This window comes from Lipotes vexillifer, unplaced genomic scaffold (genome assembly GCF_000442215.2).
Source record: "Lipotes vexillifer unplaced genomic scaffold, Lipotes_vexillifer_v1.1 scaffold460, whole genome shotgun sequence".
NCBI lineage: Eukaryota > Metazoa > Chordata > Mammalia > Artiodactyla > Lipotidae > Lipotes > Lipotes vexillifer.
Window position 1 is genome coordinate 11372 of NW_006780282.1, and position 16993 is coordinate 28364.

Genomic DNA, 16993 nt, shown 5'->3' on the forward strand with positions numbered 1-16993 from the left:
TCTCCGTTGCTGTGAGCGGGCTTTCTCTAGTTGCGGCAAGTGGGGGGGGCTACTCTTGGTTGTGGTGCTCGGGCTTCTCATTGTGGTGGCTTCTCTTGTTGCAGAGCATGGGCTCTAGGCACACAGCCTTCAGTAGTTGTGGCTCGCGGGATCTAGAGCACTGGCTCAGTAGTTGTGGCACATGGGCTTAGTTGCTCCACAGCATGTGGGATCTTCACGGACCAGGGATTGAACTCGTGTCCCTTGCATTGGCAGGTGGATTTTTAACCACTGCACCACCAGGGAAGTCCCATACATACACTTTTCTGAAACTGTATCTGAGGTTATAAGCTTCACACTTGTGAAGATTTCAAGAATAAACCCAAAGAACAACAAAAAAGTCTTGATAATTTCTTTTGTTTAAGTTTCAAAGATTCACATGATACAAAGAGAAGTCTGCAAGGGGCAAAAATGTAGCTGAAATGCTGACCTAAGTAAGAACTTTTAGAGTGCTAATTAATAAAACTGCACTGAATTTAGAAAATAGATCATTATAAAAGGGGCTGTTTGCACAAAGTTCAAGCTACTACTGATAGTGAAGCAAGAATACAGAATTTAACATAGAAAAAAGTCATTTTTATCATGATTCTACAGATAACACCCGTTTAACTTAAAACTGACATGTGACTTTCCAATATGAATACAGTTATATTTAGTTTTCATGTTTCTTCAGTTAATTGTTTAATAAAATTTGACCAAACCTTTAAAAATGCCTTTCTTGCCCTCTAATGCAACAGACTCTGAAATTATTGGAGGGTTTTTGAAATAAATATTCTATCTATGTAAGTGTTAAAAAAAAATCCTAACGATTTGCTTGTGTCCAGTTAATTGATCTCCTTTATGAATTTATTTTAGGAAGAGATGCCTCTAAGATTTACCGGTTTCCTACTATGCGTTAGACCCTCTGCTGGAGTTTTCATGTGTTCTCTCAGTTGTTATATGATGCTAGAGGTGGAAGAAATCATCAAGATTTCTAGGGGTTCCCAAACTCATGTGTCCTCAGACACTGAGACCCGCATGAAACAAGCTGTTGGCACTGGGGCAACTTCTCAGGATCTGCTTCTCAGATCCAGTGGACTCTTTTCAGGGAAGAATGTAGGCTTGGGGTGCCAGATCTTTGTATTTTTCTAAGAGGAACAAGAAATTAGAATTTTTATGTGAAGTCTCCTGTTTGTTTGGCCAGCTCCAGATTAAAAAATAAATAAATAAATGATGTGTGGACCAAACAAAACATTTCTACAAGCTAGATCTGATTGTCTGACTTCTGGTTTAGGACTTCTGATCTAGCCTTATCTCTCCGAAAATGAGACCCAGATTGTTTACAGGGCTTGCCTACAGTCAGCAGCTGTCTGTACCAAAGGTGGAACAGTGACCATAGGTTCCATTTCCAATGTCCCCCAGTCCATGCATTTGTAGGACACAAGTCGCCCAAGCAAAAATGCTTAGGCCATGGAGAATGGGTGAGACTGAATATTGCCAGGAAAGGGCTAGGTACACTCATAGGCCTTTTCTAGCTCTAACCTATGAAAATCATGTGAAACCCAGGCAATATTTTCCAAAATTTTAAAAAAAAAAAAAAAAGAGAAGAGAAGAGAAGCTATCATTTGCTAAGGTTTTTCATGACTTTTTATTCTGTTATGTGGCGTTTTCATTTTCATTTTGATAATAAAACAGCAATGCTTTTTTTTTTCCATTTTGATGATGTAAAATTAGTTGATTTAATGCATGTCCATCCTTTCGACAGTATAAAAAATAGTCTGTTATAAGTCATTCCTAGAATATTAGTTCTTAGTTTTACCTCATTAATGAAGAGTTAAAATTTAGACCTTTCTGTGATATATGCCAAGGTGACTTCTAATCCTGAGATGAATTCTATAATAATCTGGGCCAATCCTGAACCATATAAATATAAAAATCTACACAACCCACAGAGGGAGGTTTTAGAATTTTACTATAAATGGGAGAAGGGTGAACGTGCTCAGACACAGGGTTCAGGTATATGTCTGACATCAGGATGAGCACAAGTGTACCAACAGAGAGGGTGGTACACTTGCTAATCTCCTCATTCCCACAGAACACAAGAGGGTCTCTCTTGAGTTTTCCAGAGTACCTTCCCAGTGTTCCAAACAGGATCAAAATAACAACCTTTTGGGAACATACACAAACATGAAATTAGCTACAAAGGTTATGAGACTGAAGACATGGCTCTGTTGGCTTGTCACAGGGTAAAAATGGCAACACTTCTATCAAGATAGGAAGTGAAATTCAAGGAGAGGTACATTACGCATTACAGAAATCTTATTATGTCTATGCTAACCCTTCACCCTTCCCCACAACCATTCTTGTTAGAGATAAGTCTGCCACATCAAACTGATCTACTGAGACCTACGCAATAGAGAGACGGTTCTAGGCACCTTGTCCAAACCTCTGGAGAACCTTGCCTAATTAAATCTTCGGCATAAAACAGAATGCTTAAAATTCAGATTCCAGAAATAAATATTGTAAAACAATGCTTATTATGAAAACACTAAAATTTCAAATTTAAATGCAAATTTTATTGGGCAGCATACATCGTGTCCCTAAAGTAAGGCGTAATCCTTCACTTGTTATTTTTCTTACTTCTAGAAGACAGGCGAGTGAGTGGCCAAGAAAATGTAGACAAAGGGAAGTTCAGTGACTTTCACAGTGTAAATCTGTAATAACTCTCTTACCACTTGAACTTACATCCAAGTAATGCATTCAACAGCCTAATGATTAAAATATAGTTATAGATTTTGAACAGTAATGCAATTAATGTTAGTAATAGCCTTTTTAAAACATTTTGAATCGTGATTAGATTCATGAGATTAATATTACATTAAAATTTATAGATACATTTGAAGTAGTAATTCATAGGACTTTATATACATAGCTCACTTTGTATATTCTATTTTGCCTCATGATCTTACTATGTAGGTTATTTTAAAATATAAAATACTTTTCAAGCATATCTCAAAAGCTTAAAGGTTGTGGCGTAAATACTATTTTACGCTGATAAGGGTTGCATTTCATGTTATTTCATTAATGTTAATAGCACATCAATATTAGGTGGGGAGACTTGATAATTAGTTCAGGTCTCACTCCTGTCTTGGAACGTTTCTTCTCAGTTAACATCATGTGACATAAATATTTGTCATCTTCTAATGGGCTTCCCAGTAATCTGAACCAAAAATCCAGGCATGTGTTTTATCAAACACAGAACTATGCCCCCAACCTTTTGCTTTATATCCTTCCTAATTTTTCCCAGTACAGTTGCATGCACGTTTTCTCTTTATAATTACTGAAGCAAGGTCATGGTACACATAAATTTTCTAGCTTGCATGTTAAATCTATGTATCCTGTTGATATTTCCACATCATTAAAAATTCTTTTATAACGTCATTTGTAATGATTGAAGAATATTTTATAATGTGGATGGACTATAATTTATTTCACCAATCTTTTCTTGTTGATTTTTTTCTCTCTTTTTTAAAATAGACAACATCCAGGTAGCTAAAATTTTGTATACATCCACAACCATTTCATAAGAAGCATAATTGATATGTTAAAGAGAATATAAAATCTTAACCTGTTTACCAAAAGGTATGATCATGTACTTTAGGACATGTACTAAATCCTCAACAACAAACTGTATTAATAGCATTATTACTATTTCTTTGTCAATATAATAGGAAAATGGTGTCCTATTGTTTTAATATACAATTCTTTGGTGATCACTGAGGTTGAATTTTTTTTATACATTTCTGGCTATCTAAACAGAGAGACACGGGGGCAAATTTTTCTAAGGATCTATAAGTAACCCTGCACAGAAGATATGAATTCCGTCATCTTGAATGTGCCCAGATCCCTCACTCTAGCTCTACATAAATGACATTAAATTTATAGAAATATAATGTTTAGTCAATTCAGTGAAGGGGACAGTTCAGTCAAAAACTCTGATCAAATTTCCTTTTAAAATAAAGAATATTAATAGTTAATTTAGTGGAAAGTTATGTCACTAAGTTTCACAAGTAGACTCAAACGGTTTAGATGATTTTGTTTTCTCTGCAAGATATAATGTGAAATATAAACCTTATTGAAACTGCATATTTCCTTTGGCAAAGTATTACATTTTGAATGTATTTAATCTTTTTAGTATTTGTGCATTTACCTTCCTTTTTAAAGGTAATTCAATTCAAACTGTGACTTGAATTGAAAATATTTTTATCTATCTCTGATTTCTAAATACATCTTAAGTGATCATTTATGTGATATGTGAGCTGTTTCTTGAAACACATGTTAAATCAACAGACTGAAAATGTTATTGGCAGGAAATTGAACATATTAAGATTGAGTTATCCATTGCTGTGTAACCTCTAGCAGCTTAAAACAACAAACATTATCTCACACATTTTTCTGAGGATCAGGAAACCAGAAGCAGCTTCAGTGGGTGGTATGGCTCAGGGTCTCTCATGAGGTTGCCGTGACGCTATTGGCCACAGCTGCACTTCATGAAGACTTGACTGGGGCTGAAGGATCTACTGGGTTTTTTTGTTTGTTTGTTTGTTTGTTTTTAATTGAAATGTAGTTGATGTACAATATTGTGTTAGTTTCAGGTGTACTACCTAGTGATTCGACATTTACATACATTAGGAAATGATCACCACAATAAGTCTAGTAACCATCTGTACCCATACAAAGGTATGAAAATATTATTGGCCATGTTCCTTTTGCTGTATATTACATCCCAGTGGCTTATTTATCTTATAACTGGAAGTTTGTACCTCTTAATCCCTTTCGCCTATTTCACCCAACCTCCCGCTCCCCTCCCTCCTGGCAACCACCCATTTGTTCTCTGTATCTATGAGTGTGTTGAAGGATCTACTTCTAAGTTCATTCACGTGAAGGTTGGCCAACCTTAGTTCCTCACTAAATGAGTTTCTCAGTAGGACTGCTGAGAAACAGACATGGCTTCTCCTAGAGTGAGGAATCCCAGAGATAGAGTAAGCGGTGTGGGGGTGGGGGGGGAGGAGGGAAGAGAAGGGGAGGGGAGTATTTATTTGAGTAAATAGTATTACCTTAAGTAAACATTTACCATAAGCTACTAATCATAGATTAAAGTAAATGATGTCTGCATGAAGTATATCAGAACATATCAATTTCTTTTAGTCTTGTTTTAGCACTCTGAATTACATAATCTTTAAATGGCTAAACCTAGTTGTGCTTTAAAAGAATTTCCTCCCCTTGTCCCTCCTCATCAAGCTCTCCCATACCCTAAAACCCAAACCCCAGATTCTCCCTGCATCTGCCTCTCTCTCCAGGACTGTCCAGTATTATGCCCCAAAGAGGGTAGGGTCTTGGAGGAAGGAAAACACAGAGTTTAGGGGGACCTCAAACACTGTGTCCTCTGTGCTTCTGTAGAATGATGCGAGGACAAGTGACAAGACTCCAGCAAGGCTGGGCCCTGCCCCTCTCCAACTGATCCTTCGGCACAAGGGTCAGAAGCAGCTTTAAGTAGGAAATGTGACAAGGGACCAAGGGGTTAAGAACAGCCCCAAAGTTCAAATCCTTGAGGAAGTGACATCCTCTCCTCTGGGTGGGCCTGGTCTAAGTGCTTTGTTAGAAATAAACCAACATGGAAAAAAAAAAAAAAAGAATTTCCTAATTTTTTTTTTTTCAAAAAATTCCTCTCTTCATTGTTTTCTTTGTTTAAATCAAACGCCTCTGTTTATTTTAAATAAAATGAAGAAACTTAAGTATGTTATCATTTTAAAGAAATGCCTAATTATTTTATGTATGAATCCTCTTTCCTACAGGTACTTAGATTTAATAATGAAAATCTTTATACTTCTGGGTTTTTATTAAATTTTTTTTTTTTTTTTTTTTTTTTAGTTTTTGAAAAGTTTCAGTGTGATTCTTTTCCCTCAGAGGTTTAAACTAAGAATTCTTTCACTCTTAGCTCTATCTCACTTGGGACCTAAGTAGGACTGACGTCATGTCACGGTTGCAAAGGATCCTGTAATGACTTTAATATAGCGTATTTTCTTGTAAAATTTCTTCTCATTTTCTTAAAACAACAGACACAACTGATTATGTAACCTTATCTTTTTGTAGGTCTCCTAAAAACCCAGAACAGAAGATCATTAAGAGAGTGATTGCTCTTGAAGGAGATATTGTAAAGTAAGAACTTAAACTGGTTTTTGTTGTTGTTGTTGTTGTTTTTTATTGAGTTTACGTTGTAAATATCTAGATTTTTGTTGAGTTTTAAATCACATCACATGGAAAGTACATTTCAATCCAAAGAGGTGTCTTTGAAGTCTTCAAACCTTTGGAGACTTTCCAAATGAACTGGTACATCTTTAGTGAATATCATCAACCATTTCAGGATATAACATGTAAATAAACTGACTGATGGTATTGTTATCCTTTACTGGGAAGCACAAGAGAAATAAATATTAATTAAGCTGAAATTAACCACATTTTATAAAAAGACCATTAAATAACTGTTTTTCAGGTATTGAAATTAGTATGATTGTTTTAGGTTATGATGTCAAGGTTCATTTTAGAAAAAATTCAATAACATTTTGTTATTTTAGAAGCAAACACAGGAACTAAGGGGGAGCTTTTATTATAATAGAGACCGGGGGTTGGGGGGACGGTGGGAGATGGAAAAGAATGTGAAACCGAAGCTTCTGAATCAGTGAAAAAAACAGTAGCTTTAAAAAATAACATTGTAACAATCAGGTGTTTTAACAATGTGTAGTAACATCTTATTTATTCTACTTGCTGATAAGTCTAGAATAATGTTTGAGATTGAACAAGTAAATATTGATGTAGCATGATATGTCTCATATTGATTGCTTACTTTAAGTTACAGCCAAGTCTGTACAATGTGGGATTCAATATACTTTGAAAACTATATTCAGAAAGTTTTTTGATCCCATTTTCCCAAAAAGCTTGTATTAATGACAATACAGTTTAAGTAATCTCATTAAAATGAACCTCAATTAAAATGGTCTAGAGCAGAATCTAGACCAACAGTTCTCCAAGGATGGCCCAAAGACCACTAGGAGTTTCCAAGACCCTTTGTGGGGTTCTGTGAGATCAAAACTACTTTCCTAGTAATACTAAGGTGTTATTTGCCTTTTCATTGCCGTTTCTCATGAGTGTACAGTGGAGTTTTCCAGAGGCTACATGATGTATGATATTGCAGCAGATTGAAGGCAGGAGCAGATAAGAGAATGTGGCTGTCTTCTATTAAGCCAGATACTAAAAAGATTGCCAAACATGTAAAAAAAAAAAAAAAAAAAAAACCGCTGTCTTCTATTAAGCCAGATACTAAAAAGATTGCCAAACATGTAAAAAAAAAAAAAAAAAAAAGCCACTCTTCTCACTATTTTTTCTCTTGTTTTGGAAAACAACTATACTTTTCATTAAATATGTTCTTTGTGTTAACATACAAGTTTATTATTGTTATTTTACATTGAATCACTAAAGATTTTTTAAATTCTTTTAATTTCTAATATGATAAATATTGACATCTAATATACACATAAAAGTTCTTTGAGACCTCAGTTATTTTTAAGAGTGTACAGGTGTCCTCAGACCAAACAGTTTGAGAACTTGCTGATGCAATAATCAATGGCAAACATTTTCATGTCCAGATTAAGTAATCATTAATAGCCTGCATGGTATCAGTGGAGCTATCGAGGTATGGTATGTTTAGTTTATATCCATGAGTATTTGTTTGGTCTTTTTTCCTTCTAAAATCTTTATTCAATTATAAAGCAGAAACTAACACACCATTGTAAAGCAATTATACTCCAATAAAGATGTTAAAAAAATCTTTATTGAGGTATAATTTATATACATATATACATATATATAATTCACCCATTTTAAATGTACAGTTCAGTGAGCTTTAATATAAATGTATGCAGTTGTGCAACCCTCACTGCAATCTAGTTTTCGAGCCTTCCTATTACCCTCAAACATTCCCTCACCCGATTTGCCCTTAACTCTGGTTCCCATCATTCCCCGTTGTCAATGCCACACAACCATGGACCTGCTTTCTGTCTCTGTAGGTTAGCCTTTTCTAGAAATTTTATTTACATGGTAATATACAATATGTAGTCCTTTGTACCTGGTTTCTTTCACTTAGCATAGTGTTTTTTGGTTCCTCCGTGTTGTGCACCTATAGTTTGTTCCTTTATATTATTGATTACATTCCATCATATGGATGCACAACTCTTATGAATATATTAGAAACAATGAGTTCTACCTTTTAAATGGGTAAATCATATGTTATATGAGTTACACCTCAGTAAAGCTATTAAAAAACAAAACAAAAGATCAATAAAGTAGGTAAAAATTTCATCTAAAGTAATCTAACAGGATTAGGAATGCCAAGAGTTACATTTTATAGTATAATCCAAAGGTAACACAAATTTCATTCAGATGTATCATTATTGCTCACTAGCTGACTAGTCAACAATGTGAGATTGCAAAGCTTGTTCAGACATAAAAAAAAAAAAGAAACCTCTGTGCAATCAGAAGTCCTACAACAGACGTCTCGGAAAAAAAGGATGGGTTCTTGCTTTCCTCAGTAAATGTAAATATTGGGTTCACAGAGGAGAGGCTGAGCTAGAAAGAGGGCTAATGGTACAGGATTGAAGGGTGAGAAAAGGGGATACGGGAATGTAGTAGGTTTACACCTTTTTTTCCCCACTGCTGCAACCCACGTGTGCAAAGTCTAGCTTCTTTGTTCCATCCTGCAAACTGATACTTTGGACATGCATCCCTTTCTGGCCCCTTCACTATGCCTCTATCATGCAGCAATGAATAATATAAAGAATGGAAGTGGCAAGGCTCAAGACTTTACTGTGTGGCCTCTAAAGACTAGTAAATAATTGATTAGAAGAAAGTTACTTCTGTATTTGGTGTTTTAAAAGAAAATTTTAAATTTCATTTCTCTGAATCTTTGGTACCTAAATATCCTAACCTTCCTGGACTTTCAATTAATAATTGAATATATTCCTATAATTTTCTAACAGCATCGAAAAGCATTAAGGGACATTTAGGGAATAAAATACTGTTTACTCATATGCTTACTTCTTTTCTCTGTGACCCATTTTTAAAAATATAAGAACATATTAAAAATTTTTTTAATATGCTATCTGTCTACCGCTGGAAGTCATTAGTCGACTGGTGTCCTAACTTGTAGTAGGCAAGGTGCTTTGGTCTGTGATAGGACTTTCCAGTCCCACCTTTGTCTTGGTTAATACTGGTTTACCTAGCAGGCAAGCTAAGCACTAATGTAGGTCTCTAGAAAAATATTTTTTTTTTAAAAATTGTTATTTTATTAAATGACCAAAGAAAACAAATCGGAGTTATCAGGACTTGGTTATACTTACTGTGGGTTTTATATTATTTTTATTTTGAATTATACACAATTAGAGGCTATAAAGGGAACCATCATCTTTTCAGAGGTTAAGCCCTTAAAAGGCTTAATCCAGTCCTCAATTTAATGTTCGGTTAGTTAACCTCCTTCAGATTACAATAATAGAGAGTAAAATATAGTTTGAAGAGCACTCATTTTAAAGCTACCTGGGGAAGGAAGGGTGATAGAGCCCAGGAGCAGCCTAGCCTCACTAAAGAACAGGAATGGCAGCGCAGCACTTCCGGTTTCTGTACACTTGTGCCCTGTCAGCTGTCACATTGCTTCTGCCTGTCTTGTCTGTGTTTCAGTTGGCTTTTGCCCCGTTGTCAACTGCTGACTTCCTTGGGTGTGCCCCATGTTTAAACTACCTGAGAGAAATCTGAGCGTGCCCCTTTGAGGTATAGATCTAGAATCTGTCCACCTGACGGGCCACTGTCAACCAATTGATCAGTTGCCTTTGGGATAGGTGCCCTTCCCTGGTCCAGTCAGCTGTGTCTAGGCCTGCCATTTACCTGGTACACACCCTGTAATTATAAGGAACCTCTTGGAAAGGGCTTGTAGGTATGGCAGGTACCCTGAGGCCTCCCAGATTCTGGCAGTGAGATTAGCAGTCCTTTACTCAGCACGACCCTTCAAAACCTCACTTTCTGTTTTTAAAATTTATTTATTTTATTTTTTAGGCTGTGTTGGGTCTTCATTGCTGCTCGCTGGCTTTCTCTAGTTGCGGTGAGCGGGGACTGCTCTTCGTTGCAGTGCTTGGGCTTCTCACTGTGGTGGCTTCTCTCATTGAGGAGCATGAGCTCTAGGCGTGCGGGCTCAGTAGTTGTGGCTCATGGGCTCTAGAGCGCAGGCTCAGTAGTTGTGGCACACGGGCTTAGTTGCTCCGCGGCATGTGGGATCTTCCCGGACCAGGGATCGAACCCGTGTCCCCTACATTGGCAGGCAGATTCTTAACCACTGCACCACCAGGGGAGCCCAAAACCTCACTTTCAATTAGACTGTAATCTGCTCTCCTTAGTAGTTGCTTAGACCTTACTCTCTAGGGAAGATATTTTGTTTATTTAAATTATAGAAGTAACACAAGCTTGAAAAATGCAGAGTGCTTTAATGAACATCCTTGCACACATGCCTCCATACACTTGTGTGTTTATTCTTACAGAATAGATATCTAGAAGTGGAAATATTCAGTCGACATATGTTTTGGTGTTGTTCTTGTTGTTGTTGTTTTTAGTTCTAATATATATACAGCCAAATTTCCCTCCCAAGGGGTTTGTGTATGTTTATACTCTTACCAACACTGCATGAAATACCTTTCAGAGGAAATTGATTTAAATATGTGCAGTGGGAAAGCTGTGGGCTTCAGATTCAGAAACCAAAACATGGCAACACAAAATTTGGAAATAGTTCTAGATGATCAGGTTATATTTAATGTAATCAGTTCACTGACAGTGTAGGCCTCAGAACTATTCATTTAGAACACTAGTCCAGACACCAGAGAGATGTAGTTGAACAAAAGAGACAAGGTCTCTGCCTTCATGGAGCTTACATTTTAGTGGTTGGAAGCTAATAATAAACAGACAAACATATGACACATAATGCAATGTCATGAGCTAGAAGTGCTGTGAAGAAAAATAAAGTAGGAGAGGATGTGTAGGGTGATGGTAGGGTCTGGGATTGCTATTTTAGGTAGGATATTTACTGTAAACCTCTCTAATGAGAAGATATTTGAGCAGACTTCTAAATTAAGGGAGGGGAGGGGAAAGAGAGCCATGCTAGAATCTGGGGAAGGACAGTTCAGCCCAAAGGAATAACAAATCCAATTCTGAGATGGATACACGTTGGTTGGGTGAGTTTAAGGAATTGCAAGACGCCAGCCAGCATGTTGCACCATTGGGAAGGAAGACAATGGAGGTAGAAGATTAGGTCTGAGAGGTTTGCAGAACCTTGTGGGTCATAGGAAGGATGGCAGGTGTTTATTCTAGTGGGATGGCAGGCCAGTGGAAAGTTTTGAGCCATGGAGCAGTATGATCTGATTGGTGTTTTGTTTGTTTGTTTGTTTTTGCTTTACAATGGTGTGTTAATTTCTGCTTTATGAGAAAGTGAATCAGCTATACTATACATATATCCCCATATCTCTTCCCTCTTGCGTCTCCTTCCCTCCCTCCCACCCTCCCTATCCCACCCCTCTAGGTGGTCACAAAGCACCGAGCTGATCTCCCTGTGCTATGCGACTGCCTCCCACTAGCTGTCTATTTTACATTTGGTAGTGTATATATGTCCATGCCACTCTCTCAGTTTGTCCCAGCTTACCCTTCCCCTCCCTGTGTCCTCAAGTCCATTCTCTAGTAGGTCTGCATTGGTGTTTTTAGAGACTCAGTCTGCCTGCTGTGAGAATAGGTTAAAGCGAGGCAATCTGACCCAATTAACTGGTCAAAGTATTTTTCTCTTGAGAAAAATCACATCTAGCTTCTTCTAACAGTAGTTAAGTGTCCTTGTTTATGACATGAACGATGACTACTTTGATTTGTTATTTTCGGAGTGACTCATAAAAGTAGTCACATTATTTGTAATCACCGTCATTATGATTATACTGGCAAGGTGAAAAGTAGAGTTGAAGTATTTGTTCAAAGAATTCAGATGACTGTTTCTAATATAGTAAAAGAGGAGACTTTCAGGGGTCTGAATGTTCTCTCTTCATCTCAACATTGATTAAAATCACAAGGCAATTGCTTGATTCTCTGGATAGCTTAGCTAGGAATGTTAGTTATTGTCATAAAGTTAACCCAAACTGGGATACTTATCTATAACATGAACAGTCAAAAGCTAATGAAAGTAATATTTAGACCCATTAGTTCCACCAAAATGTTTTTCATAGTTATTTGCTTTTTCTCATTAATTTGTTATGACTCACAGAGAAGCCCTGTTTTAGAAAAGCATAAAATGAATACAAAGCACTAAACTGCAGCAAGTCAGTATGAATCAACCACAGTTGAAATTTCGAAGGCATCAGCATTTTTTATTGGGACACTTGTATTTTTGTTTCAGAGATTTTGTCAGCCCAGTCAGACATGAAATCTAGCATCATTTCTCCTCGTACCTGATGAAATATACTTTACAGACATCTGGAATCTGGGCTTCCATGTAGTTAGCAACCTCAATGAAGTAAATGAGTAGTCTTTTTAGTCTCCAGTGAAGAGGGAAACCATATAATTCATCACCTAAGCTAGGACACTTTCGAGAGTGAAAGGGGATGATATTAATTATTACATTGGAATAATCAGCATAAACTGAACTGCCCAAACTGCGCCAAATGGTCACCCTAGCAGTAAATGTAATCTACTTTCTAATTCACTTCACATAATTAGATTTTGTTTTGTTTGTGGTCATCCTTGTTCAGGAGAATTCCTAGAAGCGTTCATAGAAAACAATCACTTTGTGGCCTCCGAGAGGAATTAAGTCTGGTGGGATCAATGGTGTTGTGCTCACAGCACAGTGATTTTCCTGCTGCAAAGTACAGTGCAAGACTTTCTCTCAGAAGTATTGATATTGCAAAGTAGTCTGAGGTAGAGAATCATGAGACTTCTCTCACTGCAAAATATTTAAATCATAATTCCTTTTCCAAGTCCAGAGACTATTTTGTGAAATGTCAAAACATCCTGATTTATTAAAAATAACTCTCTGCTATTAGCAAAAAAAAAAAAAAAAATCTATTGAATCACTAGAAATTAAACATTTTAAAGCTTGTTGATCTTAAATGCGCTATTGAAGATAGGGAAATCAATATTAACCTACCACAGATGGTTGGAACATATTATGTTCCAGCATATGATGAAGCTTTATAGGAAGAAAAAGAGAACTAAATTGAGTTTTCCCCAGTAAAACTAAATATGATGCCTGTTTAATAACTTGTTTTTATGGTTGGTGCAGAAGCTCTGAATAATAGAAGTCTAATGTGTCTATATGGCTCTCTTTGAAGACCATGCATTGGTTTATGGCATTTTTGGTAGATTAGTAATTAGGAATGTATCTGTCCTAAAAGGAAGGATAGAATGAAAAAGAAACTTGAAAAGAAGCTTGTGTCCAGGACCCTGATAAAGATTGGTGAAGGCAATGTTTTAGAGCATAGAAAATAATGGTTTTATTTTACAATTCTCAGATGGGAGCCAGATAGATGGTTGCTTCTGAGGACGGAAGGATATTTACACACTGGGTCCTGGCTGTTGGTAACTTGAACAGCAAGTTTTCAGAATGCTCTAAGGCCCTTTAGCCTGGTTTAATTTGAACCCTGAATTTTTCCAAAGCAAAATAGCATGGCACGTCCTTGCTTAGTACTTAGGATCTAGCCAGTGCTGTTAGTTAATAGGTGAGGGCTTGAATTGTGAAAGTAAGTGTCCCAGAGTCTGTCCAAGGGTTTATTTGCCACTAAATAAGAGACGTTTGTGAAAAATCATCAGCTTCCCTCTGATGTGAACCTGAAAATTTTTTAATATATTCTGGACATTTTTACGTTCTTCTTGCTAAAGAATTTTCATTCTTCTTTAATCAAGAATTAGGGACTGGTAGGTAACCCATACCTTTTTGGAAATATTTCTTTCTTTTATGTAGTTGTAAATGATTATTTATCACACTACTGCTATATCCATGAGTAAAAATGGAATTGCTAATAAAAGCTCTATGCCCTAGCAATAGGTATTTCTTTCTAACTATCAAAGTGATAGTTACCTTAAGTTTACATATAGAAATGTTGATCTTGGTTTTCTAAAGTTGAGATCGTTTCTGTAATCAATTTAGCAATATAGGGAGATTTCCAGAGGTACTACCTCTGGAAACATAGTATGTATACCTCCACCTAGGAGGATGTAGTACTTGCTGGAAGTTACTAGAATATTTAGATTGAATTGCTTTTTCCAATAATGATAACATCTATTATTGTGGTATTCTCCCCACCCCCATCGGTGGTTCTCTGGTTTCATTTTCTACCTTAGTCGTCTTGTCTCTTGAAGAGGAGTCTTCTTTAGATATGAAACTCTTCCACATTTATTCATTCATGCATAGTCATTCAATTTTTTATTCACTACAATGTAGAAGTTCCAAGCACAAACTATGAATTCAGACTTCCTTGATTCATTTCCCAGTTTTGCTTCTTATTGTGTTACTTTGCCAAATTACTTAATTCTCTAAACTAAATTTTTCTCATCTGTCTGTGAAATAGAAATTATAATAGTACATACTCCATAGAGTTTTCTTGAGAATTACGTGCAAGAGTGAATATAATTTGGTTAGCACAGCGCTTGGCACATAAGTATGTGTTCAGTAAATATTAGATATTATTATTAGTAGGCATTATGATTTAATCATTTATTGAGTGCCTAGAGTATTTACTATATGCTAGACACTGTGCAGAATTCTGAGATTATAAAAAGCCATAGATAGTCTTTGCCTTCTAAAGCTTACAGTTTGGTATGAAAACAGCAAAAAACAAGCAAACAAAAAAATACAATGTAATGAAAGAACTGCCCCTATGGAGATGTACCAAAGGTCCCTGGAACATTGGAGGAGGAGCATCTGGTCGACCTGAGGAGTTGTGCTGTGTTGGAGACAACTTTCAGGTTGAAGTTTGAGATGAAGAGGACATCTCCAGCCTCTTCCTTAATTGTGAAAGTAATACAGGGTTAAGTACAGAAAATTCAGACAATACTGGAGCATATGAAGAAAAAAGGAAAGGTCCCTTTTTCTCTTAGCCCTAATTGAATTCCCAGAGGTATATCTGTTGTATATCCTTCTAATCTGTGTCTCATAGTAGGATATTGAAAGATTTCTCAAATATTTACCTTTCAGCAGTTTTTTCCTTGAGTGCTCCATAAAGAAAAATACATACTTGAGATATATCTGTAAGTATTTGTTTCCCAATGTGTATGTTATGTTATACTAGTATACTCATACGTCTATACTAGGTATTTATTTGTAAGCATGACAATTCCAGAATTGCTTATTTAGTAAGTCCTAAATAATAGTCCTAGGAGTAACGTACACAAAGATACCATAGGCGTATTATTGGGTAGCAATGATGTATGATTTAGACAAAACCATTTATAGAAAATTAAAGGGGAGAACATGAAAATAAATATTAACTGATATCCTCATTAGTTAATGTTCTTCAAACTAAACTCGCCATATCTAAAAGGAAATATTAGCACTGTCATGGCCTCTCTAGGTAGTTCATGGAGTGAAATAACTGGGGTGCTTCAGGTAGGAAACCCATTGGCTTAGCTTAATTAGGGAAAATCTTTGCAACAGAAAGCCTAGCAGGATGCTGTGATCTGGCTCCATCCTCATCCACATTTCCTTGTTTCTCTTTAAAAGATAGTAGTCAGTTTCTAACTTTATGCTTTTCACTAACCTCCTTTTCTCTCTTCTTGGGCCGGCTTTGGGACTTTGCTCCTCAGTTCTGCCATTAGTCTCATCCCCCTCCCCCAGTACAGATACATTATCTGAAGTGCTCTTTTGGAATCTGATTTCTTCCTGGCAGGAAGTACATCGCATCTGAAGCTGGCTGCTGCATTAGTGTATTAGCCTTCTTTGCTGCTGGCTTAATTACATTTCTTAGTATTATTACTTTCTGAAGTTGTGGACTCCAAGTTAAAATATAGACAAATGCTAACTTTTGTACACTTCTTTGAACTAAATATTGATTTTTTTCCTCTGCTCACAGTAATGTAAGTCTGTCAAATATTTTGAAAAGACATATAAGTATAATTATCTCAGTAGGAAACTAAAAAGATTGTCTTGAAGTACCTTTTTAACTAAGCTTAAGAAGCATGCCAGGAAGATTCAAGAATATTTCAGGCTGAATAATTACTTAATAATTAAGGAACAGATAGTTCTTCTATTTTTGTGCAATTTCAGCTAACCTTGTTTAAACTTAACATTGACTGTGGTTTCTCTTTAAAATGTTTGAAGGAAGATTTTCATGTAGGGAGCAGATGTGTCTGAGGTATTGATTTAATTAGTTGTGGTTGCTCTAAAGCTTTTGTTAATTTTTTTCTTATAAAAGTATCTTTTTTTTAAAGATGCCTAAGAACAATAAGGGGTAGCATGATAACGTAGAAGAGTGTTACACTTAGGCTAAGATAATAGGAGATTCAATCTCCGCTGTTTCCTTACAAACTCGGTGACCTTGGGAAAGTTACTGACCTCTCTGAGTTTTGATTTTTTTAAAAATCTCTCTATTTTCAGGGTTATTTTGAAGACCAAAGGAGGTAAATTAATATATGTACTAATCCTTTGTGAATTTCAACACACTATCAAAATGTAATGTAATTTAATTTAATTTTCTACATGAAATAATGGATATCATTTGGTTAGCACAGAGCTAAGCCAGAGCTTAGCAGAATGTCTTGCCCATTTTAGATTATCATATTTTTGTCATTGTTGAAATAATTTGATTGTACTGCTAGGTTAAGACATAGCTCCATATTTAGTGAATCCAAGAGGTGG

At 36.1% G+C, this 16993-nt stretch overlaps 1 protein-coding gene across 1 annotated transcript in view; it reads left to right on the forward strand.

The window, feature by feature from the left end:
• Window positions 1-783: 783 nt before the first annotated feature.
• The window catches only part of LOC103076173 (mitochondrial inner membrane protease subunit 2-like), a gene marked incomplete at its 5' end in the record, with an annotated part of 286158 nt that continues 269948 nt past the window's right edge, over window positions 784-16993 (forward strand). The window contains 2 exon segments of the mRNA XM_082930971.1: window positions 784-827; window positions 6172-6237. Of these exon segments, the coding sequence (XP_082787097.1) occupies window positions 784-827; window positions 6172-6237 (110 nt within the window).